Source organism: Protomyctophum parallelum (assembly GCF_964188405.1).
Source record: "Protomyctophum parallelum genome assembly, chromosome: 1".
Lineage (NCBI taxonomy): Eukaryota > Metazoa > Chordata > Actinopteri > Myctophiformes > Myctophidae > Protomyctophum > Protomyctophum parallelum.
The window spans coordinates 40,762,644-40,779,936 of NC_139697.1; the positions used below are offsets into that span (position 1 = coordinate 40,762,644).

Genomic DNA, 17,293 nt, shown 5'->3' on the forward strand with positions numbered 1-17,293 from the left:
ACTTTAATCATATTTTTAACTATAGGATTAGCTGTATATTTTATCAGTTTTTTACTCGAATTAGAGTAAAGATATTCGGGCAGTGGGAGCTTCAAAGAGTGTGATTCAATGTTCCTCCATGTGGGGGATCCCTTCTCTGTATAATAGAACATTATAGTTCTCAACTGAGCTGCCCAATAGTACCATAACATATTAGGGCACTTTAGCCCTCCTCTATCATAAGGTAAATATAACAAAGACAAACGGAGCCTGGGGCGTCGGTTATTCCAAATAAAATTACGAAACAACTTTTCCATTTTAGTAAAAAAGCCGTCAGGGGGCGGCAAGGGGATATTCTGAAACAAATACAACAGTTTAGGGAGTGTGTTCATTTTGAGGATATTTATTCTACCTATAAGAGAAATTGGAAGATTTGACCATCTGTCCAGCGCTTCCGTAATAGACTCTATAATTGGGTTATAATTCTGATTTACCACATCTTCTAGTTTAGGGACAATCTGGATACCTAGATAGGTAAATTTGTCTACCGTTCTAAAGTGACTTGCGTAATTCGGCGGATTAGCCCTCTCTTTTGGGTTGAGGAGCATTATAGAAGATTTCGAATTGTTAACTTTATATCCGGATATACTGCCAAAATGCTTAATAAGCTCCATAAGCTCTGGTATCGACTGTTCCAGATTTTTTAGAAAAAGAATCACGTCATCAGCATATAACGCAATTTGGTGATCAAACCCTCCAATATTTATACCTGTAATTCTTGTACTTCCCCTCACAACCCAGGACCTTCTAGCTGTGAGGCGACAGCACTGCCAACTGTGCCACCGTGCCCCAACAGGAACTTTTAATTGAATTGACCTGCACCAGTGACTGATGGTGCATACTATGGATGACTATCTATGGTACGAACTATGGATGACTATCTATGGTACGAACTATGGATTACCTGTTACCGAGTACTGACTATGGTGACTAATGTCCCCTCACTTACCTCATGCCCGGGCAAGGCTGATGACTACAAATGTGTAAATATCGAGAATGTATACGAGGATCATGAAGCCATACTGATTGCGATGACCCCATGGACTTTAAGGTCAAATATTCCACTTGCACACATCAAACAACTTTCCAATTGTCTGGTACCACTCCGATTTGTCAGCCAATGAGAGCATGGGACTAGATTCATATTTAATAGTGTGCAGATCATCCGCTATTTTCAATGCATGACAGTCACAAGCAACTTAATCATGCTTATGGAGGAAGAGGGTCAGTTTAAACCACTTTGGTCCTGTTGTGTTAGGTTTGAGGAGCAGTATAGCTTCTATAGTTGCCGCCAAGTTGTGGAGCTTTCAGACTCGGTCTCGTTTAAACCATTAAGATTTTTGAAGGCAAAGTATAAAATATGGTTAGTGGTTTAAATGATTGCGGTGCTATATTAACCGATCAGGACTCTTAGGTCTAGACTAGTGTTCATTTTTTAGGCTGCGAGCTTGTAATGTAAAGTTAAACCAAAATGCCACAACTGCTGTTGTGTTAAATATGACTAAAGTCCCTTGAGAAAGTATCCTGATCATTGTCAACTAATTAAACAGTGTCAGTTTGGCAGTCTGCTTCCGGTAATAAATTACCTTGATCGATGACTGAATTCTCATCGTTGCCAGCCTCAGGTGTACAGTATTAAATTAAACAAACCCAAACGGTTAATACAAAATGCCCATCACATCTGCAGTGGTTGGAGATGGGTGGTCTCCCTACACTTCCATCGAGACATTTTGTCGAGTAGGTCATACTACTGGTTGGTTTGTCCATGTTAAGTTATTTGAAGGATGTCCAATCCAATGCACTGTATAATATCTAGTGTCCAACTAGATATTAAGCCATCTTTATTGTAATCCAGACATTAACGTTGTTTGTCAGGTCAAGCCAAAAATGAAGGCCAATGGTAAACCAAGCCTCCACTACATACTGGCTGTGACTCTGTGAGGTGTTTATAAATTATAACAATTCAAATGATACATCAAAAGTTGGAAATAAATGACTCTAAACACAATAAAACCTTTTAGACTTAATTAAATAAAATTAATTTGAACCAGAACCCTCCAGTACATACATTGGCAAATCTCAAGAAAATTTCACATGAAAAAGGAAAAGTACAGTATGCATAAGGGAACTGAACCCCCAGACCCTTCCAGAGTTTGCTGCCTTATTAAAAAGTTTATTTATTTATTTAAATAAAACAAATTAAGAAAGATCTGCTCACGTCACAAGCTTGTAGATCGCTATTTTTGGTGCGCAACACTGAAAGTCCCTTAATAGATAGTTTAAAGTTTCAGCAAACTCATAAATGTGACCATGGGTTTAGTTGCATTCTTTAAGCTGTTACAAAGTAGCATCGTATTTCAACTAAAACACTCAATCAAATAAACCAAAAAAGGCATTATTTATTTAAATTGTCATCTAAAAATGCATTTGATCCAGAGCTACCGACTCCTTCCCACAGAAACATACAAATACATATAAAAATGTAAACAGAACTGGCATTGAGCTACCATATTGTCCGCTGCCAGCCAAAAGTGAGGATAAAAATCATATTATATTCGTCTTGCTTGCTCTCGCGAGTCACACCCACCCAATGTTCACAGTCTTAGGCACCGCTTTGGTGAAGTGGCAGAAAATAGAAGACTTAAGCATGTGAACGACAATGGAAATCACAGAGCAACATCTCCATGGGTAGGAGGGTACAAAATATTGCACTCAATATTGCCAGCTGAACTGCTGTCCAATGGTCAAGATAATTATAATCTATAATAAAAATCAGAATCTAAAACAAAGTCAAACCTTTGACCTGCAGGGAGTTTTCAGTGCAAAGAAATTAGGATGAACAGTTCAAGCTTCCTTGTCTGGATTCTCTGTTTGCTGGCAGGTTCCCCAAAATCACAGTTGTATGACATTTCCTGCCAATTTGTGCTATTACCATTGTTATTTGTCTGATGATTTCTCTTGCCACATTATGTTTCATTTGCAGATTCTGTTTTGTATTCTGAAGCTTTTTTGGAAAGAAAACGTTATAAAATTGCTTAAGATTTGGTGAGATATGGTATGAGCTGTTGACTCAGCATTTTTGCTTCACTCCCTTCACGTTTCCCTGTAAATATCAATATGCATACATATGCATTATGCAATATCTACCAGCAAAGTTTATTTCTAACACAATATAATTTATTTCAAAAATATTGTTTTGATACAGTTGAATGTTGACATCCTAGATCCTACTAGAAATGCACTTTAGAAATAAAGATCTCTCTACTTCATTCTTTCTCTAAGGCCTGATTTATACATAGTTGCACACCGCAAATAGCCTGACTAAAACCGTGATGAAAATTGTGGATCGGCTATTTCCTGTGCACGACAAGGCGCGGAACTACATACAAAATCAGACATACATTTTTGTTTTGAAAAGGGTAGCAGGACGATTTTGACAACTGGGATCATCTTTTGGCAGAGGAAAATGTCAGGGTTTGGTCACAGGTCACTCCGAGTCTGACAGCACGATGACCTCATCCGGATCACACTGCGTGGCCACGTTCACCTGGAAACGAAAAGCAGCAACACCGTCATGATGGGAGCCATGCAGTGGTGCACCTCCTCCATGCAAGTCTCTTTTTCACTCCACACATGCTTGTGTTTACTATTATTTTATTTGTTTGCTTGTAAAATATAAATTTCCCCTTTATTAAATATCTGTAGCGTGTAGAGAGGGAGGGACCACCGTCTCTAGTTTTTCAATCTCTATAATTCAAACCAAGGATGTAAACGGGTCCCGTGTGGGACACACATCTATCACCATGCATAACCCTGTTCAACTGGCCTTCCCCATTTAGTGCATGGCATAGACAAAAATACACATGTTCACATTATTCAAAATTGTGAAAATAGTCCGTTAAGAGAGGTTATTTTCACTACACAGCGAAATATGAAAACGGGTCTTATGTGGTTACGACTGAGCTAAGAGGGGAGAACAGAAAGATGCCTTCCCACCTTGTTTTTCTTGGGAGGGGGTGTGGACTGGGAGCTGGTGACCAGGTCCTGGCTGGGGCTGTCTGCTCTGGTGGACCGAGCCTGTGGGGGCGGACTGCTGCTCACCACCATGTCCAGCGAGATGTCTACATCACTGTAGACAGCAAGGCAGGGGAAGAACAGATCACAGACGAGGGATAACAGGCGAAATGGTGAGAGAAGAAAGATGGGATTAGAGAGCAGGGAATTGAATTAAAGTAAATTAAAAGATCATTAATTCCACGTTTTTCGGAAAACAGACGGAAAAAAGCAGCAAAAAAAAAAATCAGAGAAACGCTAGATACCCTTGATAGCCTCACCCAGTGTGGCCTTACCCATTGTCAATGATGGTGTGGATGACGTAGGGAGAATTCCCTGATTCCTTCACCTCCCTCTTCCTCTTCCTACCTCTGGCGCCTGAGCGGGTTACCGGCAATGACACGCCATTGCTTACCGGCGACGGAGGCTGGGACATTGCATCGGTCGATGCCGAGCAAGTGCTCACCAGCGCGATAGCCACGTTGTGATTGGAGGAATCCGCGGCTTCCTCCACCACCGCCGAGGAGCTGTGGGGCGACGGCTTGGCGTCCGCCGGCTCGTCCAGAGACCCCGATTGGGTCGGGCAGTCTACGGGGGAGGGCTCGCAGGACAACGGAGACATTCCACGATTGCTGTCCTGGGAGACAGCGTCGAGTCCGCTGGTGACGGTCACGGACTCCTTCTGCTCGTCTCCCTCCTCAGCGCTCACGCTCGCCGACATCTCCATCCCTCCCGCCTCCTCGTTTGCGCTTTCGCTTGCTTGCTCCGCCTCGTTGTCGTCGTCATCATCGTCGTCGTCGTCTAATCAAAGCGATCGGAAGAAAAACAGAAAACTTTCTTTCAAACACTTTTTTTTACATCAGGGCCCATATTCAGCATTTGAGCCATGGACCACCATTTGATGAGATTTAGCCTCTCAGACCCAAAACTAAAGAATTTTGTTGGATAATTCCATGCTGTATTGATGTGAGGAGGAGAGATAACAGGCAAACGATTACAATTATTTTACATTCTCTAATTTGTGTAGACTTCTTGTAAATTAATCAAGTAATGTAGATGTTTAACAATAATTTAACTCTTGAGCGCGTAAAATGAAACCAAATGGACCCGTAAGGGTTACCAACTCTCCATTTAGCTGGGGACCACTGGATGAAAACCACTGATGTAGGGCATTATAGCAGTACCATTTTGTGGTGCCACAGATATTTCTCCCATAGAGACTTCCGAAAATATTGATATATATTATTTTAAGCATGGAACCAAGCCATGCAGGCACCTGGTGAATCATGACCATAAAACATTAGATTCTGTCACAATGCGATTCTGCCATTTCCGGTGTGTGCCAACTAAGTGTGAATGAAGTCTAATAGGGGAGGTCTGAATCAGGATCAGATGACATCAGAGGGGAGCGAACGCTGGCGACATGAGACAATCGGCAAGTTGAATGCTAGGGGGAGGAAAATATTGCTGGGGTGCAGCTCCTCACCTGGTCCATCGTGCTGCGTGCTGGCTTGGATCTCCTCCTCGATGTCTGGGTCAGACGATGCGTCGTCTTCCTCCTCCTCCTCTTCGCTCTCCTCCTCCTGCTCTGCCACCTCCCCGTTCTCCTGTGCCGCCACCTCCTCGTTCTCCTGAACTGCCACCGCCACCTCCTCGTTCTCTTTTGTTTTGTCTTCCTGCTTCTCAGATTTCTGGACCGAATGAGAAGGAAAGGATTTCTTAACCACCTCATGTTTGCAGATGACTTGGTGGTTCTATGTCCATGTAGTGCTGGTCTCCAGCAGTTACTAAGAGTATGCTCACAGTACGTTCTCGATTTTGATGTCAAGTACAACACTAAGAAGAGCATAACTCTGATTGTGAGAAGTAATGAAGACAGTAAGCTGGTATTTCCTGATTTCTACCTGTCTGGAATGTCATTGAAAGAATGCAAAGAGACCAAATATCTAGGTCATTTTATAACAAACTAGAACTGCACTCTGTCGAGTGCATACTTGCTTGTTGCACACTAGTAGGCCATAAATGGCCAACTAGTGCGCAAGCAGAGCGCGCAAGTACTTTCGACCGCTGTAAACTGTGAAATCTCAGTATCTCTGTGAAGGAACGTTTGAAATGTCTAATTATTAGGTGTAACTAATTGCTAGCCATCTACTTTATGCATGTAAACACCTAGTATTATTAAGTATGGTTCAAGTTTCTATCTATATAAGAAATACAGTTTTATCAATTTAGAAATATTCTGGATCCCTTTTTAGTTTTTCAAAGAAAAATAAATCATTGATATGTGATGAAAAAAAAGGTATATAAACTGAATAAAAATATGTTATACAGTATAATTATTCTATTATTTATTCTAAATTGTCAATTGTTTTAAATGTATTTCATCTTGGACTATAGTGACATTAATACTAGGTGTTGTATATGTCAATCAGTGCCTCCCAACACTAAAACATATCTTCATTATGTCACCATCGAAAACCAATTACACTCTGGCATTGGGTCCTTTAATCCACATATTTCTTACGTCATCATTGAGAGCTAGTTAAACATATACTATATATATATATATATATACTGTATGTAATTTGTAAGTTGATTAGCGGTATACTGTGCTTACTTTGCGCCAAAAACCGTCCCAGCCAACCCGCCACTTTTGATGCGTATGCAAATAAAACAGCAAATTTGTGCCTGATTTGCTGGGACCAGATTACATACATGACCATATTTCTTACGTCATCATTGAGAGCTAGTCATACATATACTATATATATAATCTGTAAAATAAAATAGCAAATTGTGCCTGATTTGCTGGGACCAGAGTACATGGTGTGTATATGTATGACTAGACTTTTCTTTTTTTGCGTTTTTTTTTTTTCTCCCCAAAACTTAACTTTGAAGCAGCTTTTAAAAGCTGGATTCTGGCTTCAAAAGCTGTCCACTGCGATTCTCCGAATTAAAAAATACACTTTTTAAATATGGGCTGTATATGAAATATGAATGGATATTTGGCAAGACCATAGCATATTTATCGATAGAAATGAAAGTTTATATGAGAAAAAAGTTGTTGAAGCGGTGAAAACAGGTTGTGTTCCGTGTTCCCAGTGGATTGACATGGTTTCTGGGGAGAAGTGATCCTGCATTCACCCCGCCCCGGTTCTCATCGAAGCTATTGATGGACTACTGACCAGTCCAGAACGCTATCCGTCGCTGATGCTGATTGTGGACTAAACAGTGCACACACACACGGTTGATAAATTAGCAGATATAGATAGATAGACAAACAATTAAACAATATAGTTCCAACCGGTTGTTGTGTCGGAGTTTCCCCCCAAACTTTCCCCGAGAAGAGGGGAGAAGCAGCCCGCTCTCAGCGCTCATGTGCCGGTCGTCATGTGTGTGTGTGTGTCTGTCGGTAGCTATGTTGATTGTTGAAACTTGGGCACCGTGAATCATACCTTAAAAAAATAATGAATAGCCTTTATATCAGTTGTATGTACCCCCTCTATTTATGCAATATGTTGCCCGTGTTTTGTGATTGGTTTGCTGCGTTCTGAATCGATAAACCAATCACATATAGATAAGATTTATTTGAGGGAATCATTTCAATTGGTTTATTGCGTTCATGTAGGCCTATCGATGAACCTCATAGCAAAAGTTGAAAGACAGTAGATAGCCTATATTTATAGATAGATATAACACAATCCCCGTGTGTGTGTGTGTGTGTGTGTGTGTGTGTGATATTGAGCACCGCGTGGAGGAGCCGTCACAGGGATCACTTGCGAGCCATGCAGTTCTCTCTCAGTGCCCCTGCAGTAATTACCGCCTCCCGGTTCCCACCGAGGTGAACAACTGAACCCCGTAGCTGACTCTGACCGTGGACTAAACACACACACGGTTTATAAATTAGCAGATATATAGGCTATATAGTCTATAGACAAAGAACTAAAGTCCCGACTCCCGAGTCCCCAGCGCGTCGTGTGCAGCGCGTCGTGTGCAGCGCATGCATGCGTGCGTGCGCGAGAGAGATCAATAATTAATAGCCTTTATAGTTTATATCAGTTGTATGATATGCATGTTGACATCCCTGATCCGACCTGTCCTGTCCTGATTGTATTTCTACGGTATGCTCTTGCTAAATCAACATTAACATTACATAATGCCCGGAGGGTTTCGCTCGTGGCCTGGGGGAGAGGAGAGCGGAGTAGGGGGGGGGAGACATGAGCACTGAAGATGGGGGGGGGGATTGAGATCCGCTCCGTTCGGTTATTTACAAACAAGTTTACCAAGATTAAATTATTTATTCATCGATAAATAGGTTATGATGTAACTAAATATATAATAATTTCTCCTATACAGTCGCTATTTTACATTTTAGACTTTCAAATGCGCATCTGCTAAAAAACTGCCTGTGTTCTTCCTTGTCTCAAAGCCAGTCCAGGCAGCTTGAGTGACAGGTACCTTGTACACGCCCACTTTCTATAAAAAAAAAGCTGCGTTGAAATGAGTTTTGCTTCTTTTTTTTCATTTCCAGCTTTTTTTTATCTGAACGGGGCTTTAGGCTGTCATGTAAGCTGTGTAGCCAATGGCGTTATAGCCTGTATATACAGAGATAAGGCAGATGCCTACTTGTTTGCTACATACTGCCAACCAGATGAAGAAATCAGATTGAGGCTTTAACATTTGCTTTTATGAAATATCCCAGACCATTAGGATTTCATCGAAGATGCTTCTGCAAATATTGATAGATTAACCATCCATTTCCAATGCTCCAATATTAAAATAACTGAAAGTAGCTTATCTACAAGTTCTCAATGCTTGTAGCTCTGCTGAGCAACTTCTAGACACCAGGTTCGTAAAGCAGCGTACAGACAGACAGTCATGCACTGACTGCACACACACAGCAACGAGAGCAATCGATGAGCAGTGGGAGGACAGCATAATTAATTACCTAAATGTTAATCGCCCCTATATTCATATTTATTCCCTGACCTTAAAATACGAAACAAAGTGTGTCCCGGTCCCATATCAGTTCATTACGGGACGTGTCTTTTAGTTAACGGACGGTTGGTAACCCTAGCTGTAATGCCGATATTCCGTCACTCCCGTATAGCTCCGGGTTGTGGTCGGTCACCGGTCACCTCCCAAACTGCAACTTGCAGACAAACACTCACGCCCCTGTACGTGCGTGTCCACTGTCTCCTCGACCCTCGCTGGTTCGACTTCCTTCCCAACAGTCGTTGAACCGAGGACGTTTTTAGACTGGTCTGTACTAGCAAACCCTGGTTGGTTACCCCACGTCTAATGTAATGGGGTGTATCCCTTCTCTGCCCGCCGTTGTGTGACGTACCCCTTTCCTCAATTTGCCTTTCTCCAGTCGCTTGGCCCTCTCCAGGTCCTCCGTGTCCTCCTGCCTGAGAGCGTACTTGGTGATGACCTCATCCAGGCCTTTCAGTGCCACCTCCCTGTTGGCTCGCAGCTTCAGCTGCAGATCACGGTCTTTCAGGGCAGGGTCTGACATCGACGCTGGATGAAGAGAGAAGAGGGAGTTATTGTTGCAATTATTCTGGGGGACTATTAAAGATAGATAACTCACTTTAACACAATCTGTGACAATATTGAGATTTCTAGTATTTAGGTAATAAACCGACCTGTAATATAATGACACATACAGTAACTGACAACATTCAAAATCAGAATACCAACTTTTATGAGGCAGTATTTCGGTTCTCTTCATTTTTTTTTTTTTTTATTACCTGAAAAATGAACATTTCGGATTTTCTTCCGACAGCAGATGTCATGTATGTATGTATGTAAAAAAGAATCACACCGTTGTAAAGTGAGGGGCGCTAATATATTTAAGTCTAACTCATGTTGATTGGGTGATGTAATGGTGATATAAAACAAACTGTGCAGACAAACATTAAACACCATTAACAATAAAGAGACAATATGACGTAAATGACACATTATGACATAGATTTTCCCTTCATTGTCAATGCATTTACAAAACAAACATTGAACTAAAGACAAACATTAAACCTGTGTATAGGAGGCACCCCTCAAAAATATATGATAATCATCCGTCCTCAATGTCTTCACATTTCAGCCACTTCTTTTGCCCATTAGGACCACTCTACGCGACGTCATCAAACAGCGACACGCAACTATGGTAACATTCTACAGGCAACAGGTTTCCACGTTACACCTTTTGTTTTTCCCCCATGGCGCTAGAGCTCTTCTAGTTATTAAAATGACTACCTGTCCTGAAAGTATCAGTGAGGTGCGAGCCAAAGTTGTAGACGAGATCGAGGTGTCTCCTCTCCTGCAGGTGGCCTACTGTCTCTCTGAAGGCGTCCTGGGCGATCTGGTTGAGTTTCTTGCGGGGCAGACACAGGTTGTGGCGGGTGTTGGCCTTCAGCACTTGTTCCAGGATGTCGGTGTAGTCTGGCGGGTTCTGATGCGCCTGGGGACTGTTTATGAACCGCTCGACCTTACAGGAAGGAGGCAAAAACACGGTCACGCAAACAAGAAACAACGTTAGCAAAGTCTCATTTATATTAGTCACGCCCCCTCTCATGCCATCTTGGTTATTATGCCCGTCTGGTAGTTTGAGATTACTCCGTGGTTCTCAAACCTTTTCATTTCAAGGACCCCCGTAACTCTGTTACAGACCTGTAAGGGTCTATTTTGGAACACCCTCTAGGAACGCTGAGGGTCTCTCTGGACCCCACTGTGTGTGTGTTACAGACCTGTAATGTAAGGGTCTATTTTGGAACACCCTCTAGGAACGCTGAGGGTCTCTCTGGACCCCACTTAGAAAACCACCGCTCTAACTATCAAGACAAGACTGTCTTGGAATTGGTCTACGTCTCAATTTATAATACTACATTTACCTTGAATATTTAGAATTATATTTTAAAGTGTTTAAAGTTGCAAATGACACAGACAAATATTACCCGTCTTACTGATGCATGCATGTGCCATCCACCACCTCAGTGCGATCTTAGTTGAAACTGAATATTCTTTATGATAAACACTAAGGTCTTGTGCCAATAGCTTCCTTTTACGTTGTCAGTGCTGCCTCCTTTAGTATTTCAAGTGTTCCCATTCTAAACAGAGTGTTCGGTTTCCTCTATATTATACTATATCTGGAAAGAAGTTCAATTTGACAGAAAGGAGACAGGAAATACTGGTAACAAATATTTTTTGTATCAATAACACTACCTGGCCAACATCACTAATTTCCATGAAAAAATTAATACTTAGTATACTTTAGTTAGTGTAATACTAGAGCCAGTGGGATTAAATAAAGTTTTCCATGTAATGAAATGGCGCACATCTAAACAATAATAGAAGACCAAATAATTCCTGTACTTTCTGTACTTATCATGATCACCGATCATGATAATTCTATGTGACTGGAGTAATTGAAATGAAAAGGTGAATCACTGGTGCATATACGGTAGGCAACTAGTGCTGCAGTACCTTCTTGTTGATCTCAGGGTAGCGTGTGGCTGTGCATACGATTCTCTGCTCAATGACTCTGCCTGTTAGAGGGGCGCAGGACTTCAGCTCACACAGCTTTTCATAGATCTTCATCATCTACAAGATGGGAAGAGGAAAGAATGACATAAGTATTTCTTGTGATTTACACTGCAACTCCCTATACTCAAGAGGAGAGTAAAAAGGTATCTCCCGTCTGGTTCAAATTTAGCTGTTGCAACAAATCAAATGGAATAATCCCTAACCGTGTTTCGGACCTTTGCTGTGTCGGATCTGTGTGTGCACCCCAAACCACGTATGGCTATCCAGAGTTTGATGAGGCCAGTGTCGTGATCTTCATATATGGAGATCCAGGTGATGTATACATACATTTGGCAGCCAATGAGCCAAGATAATGACTACATTTGTTACATTTGAGATATTCTGGATACATATAAGCCTGATCACATCTTGAGGTCTTCCGTTAGGCCCCCTTTGTTGTTTCTAATCATCGCTGCATTACAGATTATAATTATTATTACAATTACAATACAATTACAGATTATATTATTGTGGCAATCTGGCTTCTACAGCACCAGCTTTGGAATCTGGTAATCTTAAACCCAAACCACACCGGTAGGGTCTACCGTTTTAAAGGTTTTATGACATTCATTTTCATTTATTTTTCTTTTTTCTTTTAGGTTTTATGACCTCAATTACACCCAAAAAACCTGAACTTTGAACATTCAGTGGAATTTCTGTGGTCTGAAGTTTTCTTTGGGGTTTTTTGGGCCTTTTGAGCTACAATGAAAACAGGCAACACAGTGAAACAGTGACATCTGCTGGCAAATCCCATTGACATATATGGGATTTGCAGTAAATTGTGTCACTTACTGCCGGCAAATCAGAGCACCTGTTTGAGCCAGAAACACCCAGATCACAGAAAATCTACTGAATGTTAAAAGTTCATGTTTTTTGGGTGCAATTGAGATTAGAAAACCTAAAAAAACCAAAAACAATTCCAAAACCTTTTTTTTTATGTCACAATCCCTTTAAGGTCAACCACACCAATGCAAATCATTGAGTTGCAATGAGTTGCTTTGTTGTGGTTGACCTTAAAATGGTTTTGTCCCAAGGAGTGGTTTGGGCTTTAGGCCACGAAAGTAAAAAATATATATCACACACACACACACACACAATTTTGTCTTTACCAAGACAATAGAGAGCATAAGATGGAGGGCTCTCTTGGAAATAATGTCTAGGAAAGGGTACATATGGGTATTTTATTTCATCAACCAGAGTCAAACCCAACCCACCATGTCTATAAATAAGTCTTAAACACCACATTTCTAAAATACACAAACCTTGCGCTTGAGCTTGTGTTCCTGGATGTACCCCGAGTCATCAGCCGCAAGGTCGTCCAAATCCAGCTCCTTCTCCTGCAGGTGGCGGATCTCGTCGTTGTACACCTTCAGTAGATTTTCCAGGTACGCCATCTAAGAGATTAAACAAGGCGTTCATGGAAAATAGAATTTCCGTAATCATTCCAAATGCATGGTGCTGAATCCATTCCAAGCATTCTTTGGGCTTAAAACGGCCATGCCCACTTTTTTTGCTAAACTAATGCTTGGAATGGATTCAGCATCATGAAAACCCCCTAGTATGACACATCATATGCTACATAAAGCATGATGACATTTTGAATATTTTGCCTTCTATAAGTTGTTAATGGTATGGTCACATATTATGCCAATTATGAAAATTGCTCAACATATGCAAGTTAGCATCCGGCAGTTTCTAAATGCTGGGGACACATATTCAATATTTCTAACATAAAATCTTGGTGTACTCAACATGTCCGGGTTCACAATGGGGCTCTATGGGCTGGCAAGTAGACTATATTGGTATAAGGTTTTCAAAAAGCTGTGCAAACGTGTTTGCACTGACTAAAATATTAGATATATCAGTATATGATTGAAACCCCAAATAATTGATAGAAGAAATGGGTTCCCAGGTTGGGTTGGTACAGAGTAGCACCTGTACCTCCCACACACCGACTCTGAAGCCTGAGTCAAAGTACCATATTGTGCCGAATATAAGACAACTCTCATTATAAGACAACCCCCATTTTTCAAGACTCATTTGTGGAAAAAGAACATTGAAGACCAAATAGTCGAGTCCCTGATTATAATATAACCCTGTTGTTTAGGATATTTCCATTAGAAGAAAAGGTAGTCTTATATTCAGCACAATAGGGTATACTCTGTTGCGTAGCTAGTGGGGCACATCTACAGTACAGTCAGTAAGTATACTGGGGGGGGGGGGGGGGGGGGGGGCTTAGGAAGTTGCCATAGAAAATGTATAAATGTAGGAATTTCTTTTAAATGTTTTTGGTTTGATAAATGAGAACTTGTTTACTCTGGAACACATTTGGACCCTTACCTCCAAGTGCAATCTGTCTAGTATGCTATGTTTCTGCTAAAAACAGCACTTGGGCTCTTTCCTAATAGTCCTGCAACAAACAGTCAAAAAGTGCTTTAGTTTTCGAGATACCCCTACCGGAGTTAGGACCAAACACAACATAGTTTTTCCTCATCTCTAAGGCCTCCCATACATGAAATGGATTCTTGTATAAAAATATTTTACTGCAAAAGTGGTGAAATTGTTATTTAAAGTTATACACCTCAAACTAAAAATAAAGCCTGTCCGTCTGGTGGTTGAGGCACTTAAAGGCATGTAGATTCACAATGGAAGCTCTGAGAGGTTCAAAACTTGGCATACTTGAAGCCAGAACATACCTCTACATTCTAGAAAAGACTGAATGTCAATATCTGAATGTCAATATGAGATATAGTCATTTGAACACATACTTACAGTAGGCGGAATTGTACATCTATGTAGATGTCTTCTCTACTTTGTAGTGACTCTGGAATGGATTGTCATAGCAACACATATGATGGCTTGTAGGAAAGGTGAGGTTCTACTGAATCCAGCAATACCAATTGTGTAAATGTAGCTTGCATAATCGTGGAGTTATGGCACAAAACATATATGGTGTCCCAAACGGGGGGAAATAAAACTAATGAAATATACAGTATCACATTAGTTTTATTTTTACTTCACTTATCAAGGGTGGGAAAACATAAACAAATCACTTGAGTAGAAGTCCCTAAAATGTATGAAATGTCTCAAACTTGAGAAATGAGAAATTGTGAACAAATAGATGCCGCTTCAATAGAGAAATATGCAAGCCTAGATTGGAACTACTAACTATTATTATGTTGCAGCACATGACCTGGATGTTCCCTCATCAAGCTCAAATCTCAATATTATCCTCATAAATATAAATAATCAAGTTATTCATTTCTGTTATTTGAGTTATTTGGTTACAGTCAATTTATACTACAGTATTTGGCTCCACCTATGTGCATCTTATGTGATCTTATAATGTGAAGTGTATCGGAAATCGGGGCCGATCATGACATTTTTAAATGATCAGATCAGGAGCACAAAAATGTGATTGGGACATCCCTAGTAGCAATATGATAGCCATATCATGATATTAGACTGTATATTGTCCGTGATTTGGGATATTGTACTATTGTGATATTGGAGGAGTTGCATAAAAATATAATTTTCAGATGGGGAAAAATCGGTATCGGCAGATACTCAAAATTAAAATGATCTTACTAAATGTTGCTCAACAGAGAGATGATGATGTTCATAAAACCGTGGCTCTATATACAGACAATATGCTGCAGTAATGAGCAAGTTGCAAATGTTGAGTGAGAGCATGCCTGCACCAGTCTCATCAAGAAGTCTGAATAGGGTTGATACAACATTGTTTAACATACAAAGATATTTTTCAATGATATTTTTCATTTGTGTGAAGGCCAGTACAAGACCAGAACATCTGACAGCCATTATGGCTGGTACTGGTATGTGTACCAGAGACGTATGGTCCTTCATGCAGCATCAGAAAGGTTGATGAAGTTGTACATCATCTGCTCCTCTCGTACCCAGATCTCTTTGTGTATGATGACAAATATACAATAATACTGGTAATATGCCGAGGCGGCAGTGCCTCAGGGATAGAGTGGCCAATAGAGCGGCTGGATGGAGAACCGTGAGGTTCGCAAGACAAATTTCAGTGTGAACTAACAATATACCGTTAGTACTATATCATACCATATTCTCAGTTCGATCCAGGGCTCCCCCAGAGTTAGACTCTGAACCCCTAATTGATCCCGATGTGCAGGTCGGTGCCTTGTATGGTTTCCTCTGCCATCGGTGTGTGACTGAATGTGTGAATGTAATGCACAATCTATGTAAAGTGCTTTGGATAAAAGCTCTATATACTGTAAATGCACCAATTTCCATTTACGGTATATAAACTCCTTGACTGTTATGATGACATACTGAAGACACTGACTCTGAGGAAGAAGATGATATTGTCTAAATACAAACCCTGGAAACATACAGCATTATAATTTGTAGAACATGGAAAGTCTGATGTTGCATGCTCTAAAAGTGTGCCCATGGGAAATGGGCACAATGAGAGAAGATGCAAATATCCAAGAAAATCCAGAACTACTACATAGACCTGCAGATATATCGATGAAGAAAACCATGGACCAGTGTCTTCAGTATGTCATAACTCTTATTTATTGAAAGTGATGACTTGTCATCACTTTCATTTATTTAAAGAAAGATGTTAACTATTTCAGTGAGATTAATAAAAGCTTTGACATAGATACTGGTCTGCTGTTCTAATTCTTTGTTTTATAGCTGCTATATTTCGTTTAGATATTTAGTGTTTTAGGTAGCATTTATGATATTTGTCATCATATGCAAAGAGATCTGGGTACGAGAGCAGCCGATGTACAACTTCATCAATCTTTCTGATGCTGCATGTGAAGGCCCTGTCTCTGGTACTCTGACCAGTGACCATGTGAAGGCCCTGTCTCTGGTGCTCTGACCAGTGACCATGTGAAGGCCCTGTCTCTGGTACTCTGACCAGTGACCATGTGAAGGCCCTGTCTCTGGTACTCTGACCAGTGACCATGTGAAGGCCCTGTCTCTGGTACTCTGACCAGTGACCATGTGAAGGCCCTGTCTCTGGTACTCTGACCAGTGACCATGTGAAGGCCCTGTCTCTGGTACTCTGACCAGTGACCATGTGAAGGCCCTGTCTCTGGTACTCTGACCAGTAACCATGTGAAGGCCCTGTCTCTGGTACTCTGACCAGTAGTCCTGGTTTTGTCTATGAACTGATTGCAACAAGACCGCGAGGACTTTTTTGTGCTATCCCTTTTGGACTAATTGTATGACTGTACTCTGTTGCTGTTTTTACATTTATGTCTAATAAACTATTAAATCCATCAATCAATCAATCAATTGTGCTGGCCTTCCCACAAATGAAACAATATATTTGTATGTTAAACAGTGTTGTATCCTATTCAACAATGTTGTACCCTATTCAGTCTTCTTGACGAGACGGCATGCTCTCACTCTGGTCTTACTGGAGTAGTTTTCTCAACATGATACAGTATATGATGAGGAGAGGAGAGTATATTGAATTTGGGTTTGCCAGGGTTTTATGAACATCATCTCTCTGTTGAACAACAGTTAGTGTTGAAGGTCTTCTGCCGTGGGCTTTATACATTATGGGTCTTGTTTCGTGCCTTTTTCCAACTGTTTAGCAAAGATGATACAAAGA

At 40.8% G+C, this 17,293-nt stretch overlaps 1 protein-coding gene across 3 annotated transcripts in view; it reads right to left on the reverse strand.

Annotated features, from left to right (window-relative positions):
* Positions 1–2,413: 2,413 nt before the first annotated feature.
* Positions 2,414–17,293, reverse strand: part of daxx (death-domain associated protein) — a 34,641-nt gene continuing 19,761 nt past the window's right edge. For all 3 annotated transcript variants that reach the window (XM_083787055.1, XM_083787053.1, XM_083787054.1), the window contains exons 4-11: positions 12,939–13,070; positions 11,578–11,694; positions 10,351–10,582; positions 9,440–9,615; positions 5,579–5,783; positions 4,389–4,893; positions 4,036–4,168; positions 2,414–3,586 (exon numbers count right to left, since the gene is read on the reverse strand). In XM_083787055.1, coding sequence (XP_083643181.1) covers positions 3,527–3,586; positions 4,036–4,168; positions 4,389–4,893; positions 5,579–5,783; positions 9,440–9,615; positions 10,351–10,582; positions 11,578–11,694; positions 12,939–13,070 — 1,560 coding nt within the window. In that variant the 3' untranslated portion in view covers positions 2,414–3,526. The remainder of the gene's footprint in view (positions 3,587–4,035; positions 4,169–4,388; positions 4,894–5,578; positions 5,784–9,439; positions 9,616–10,350; positions 10,583–11,577; positions 11,695–12,938; positions 13,071–17,293) is intronic.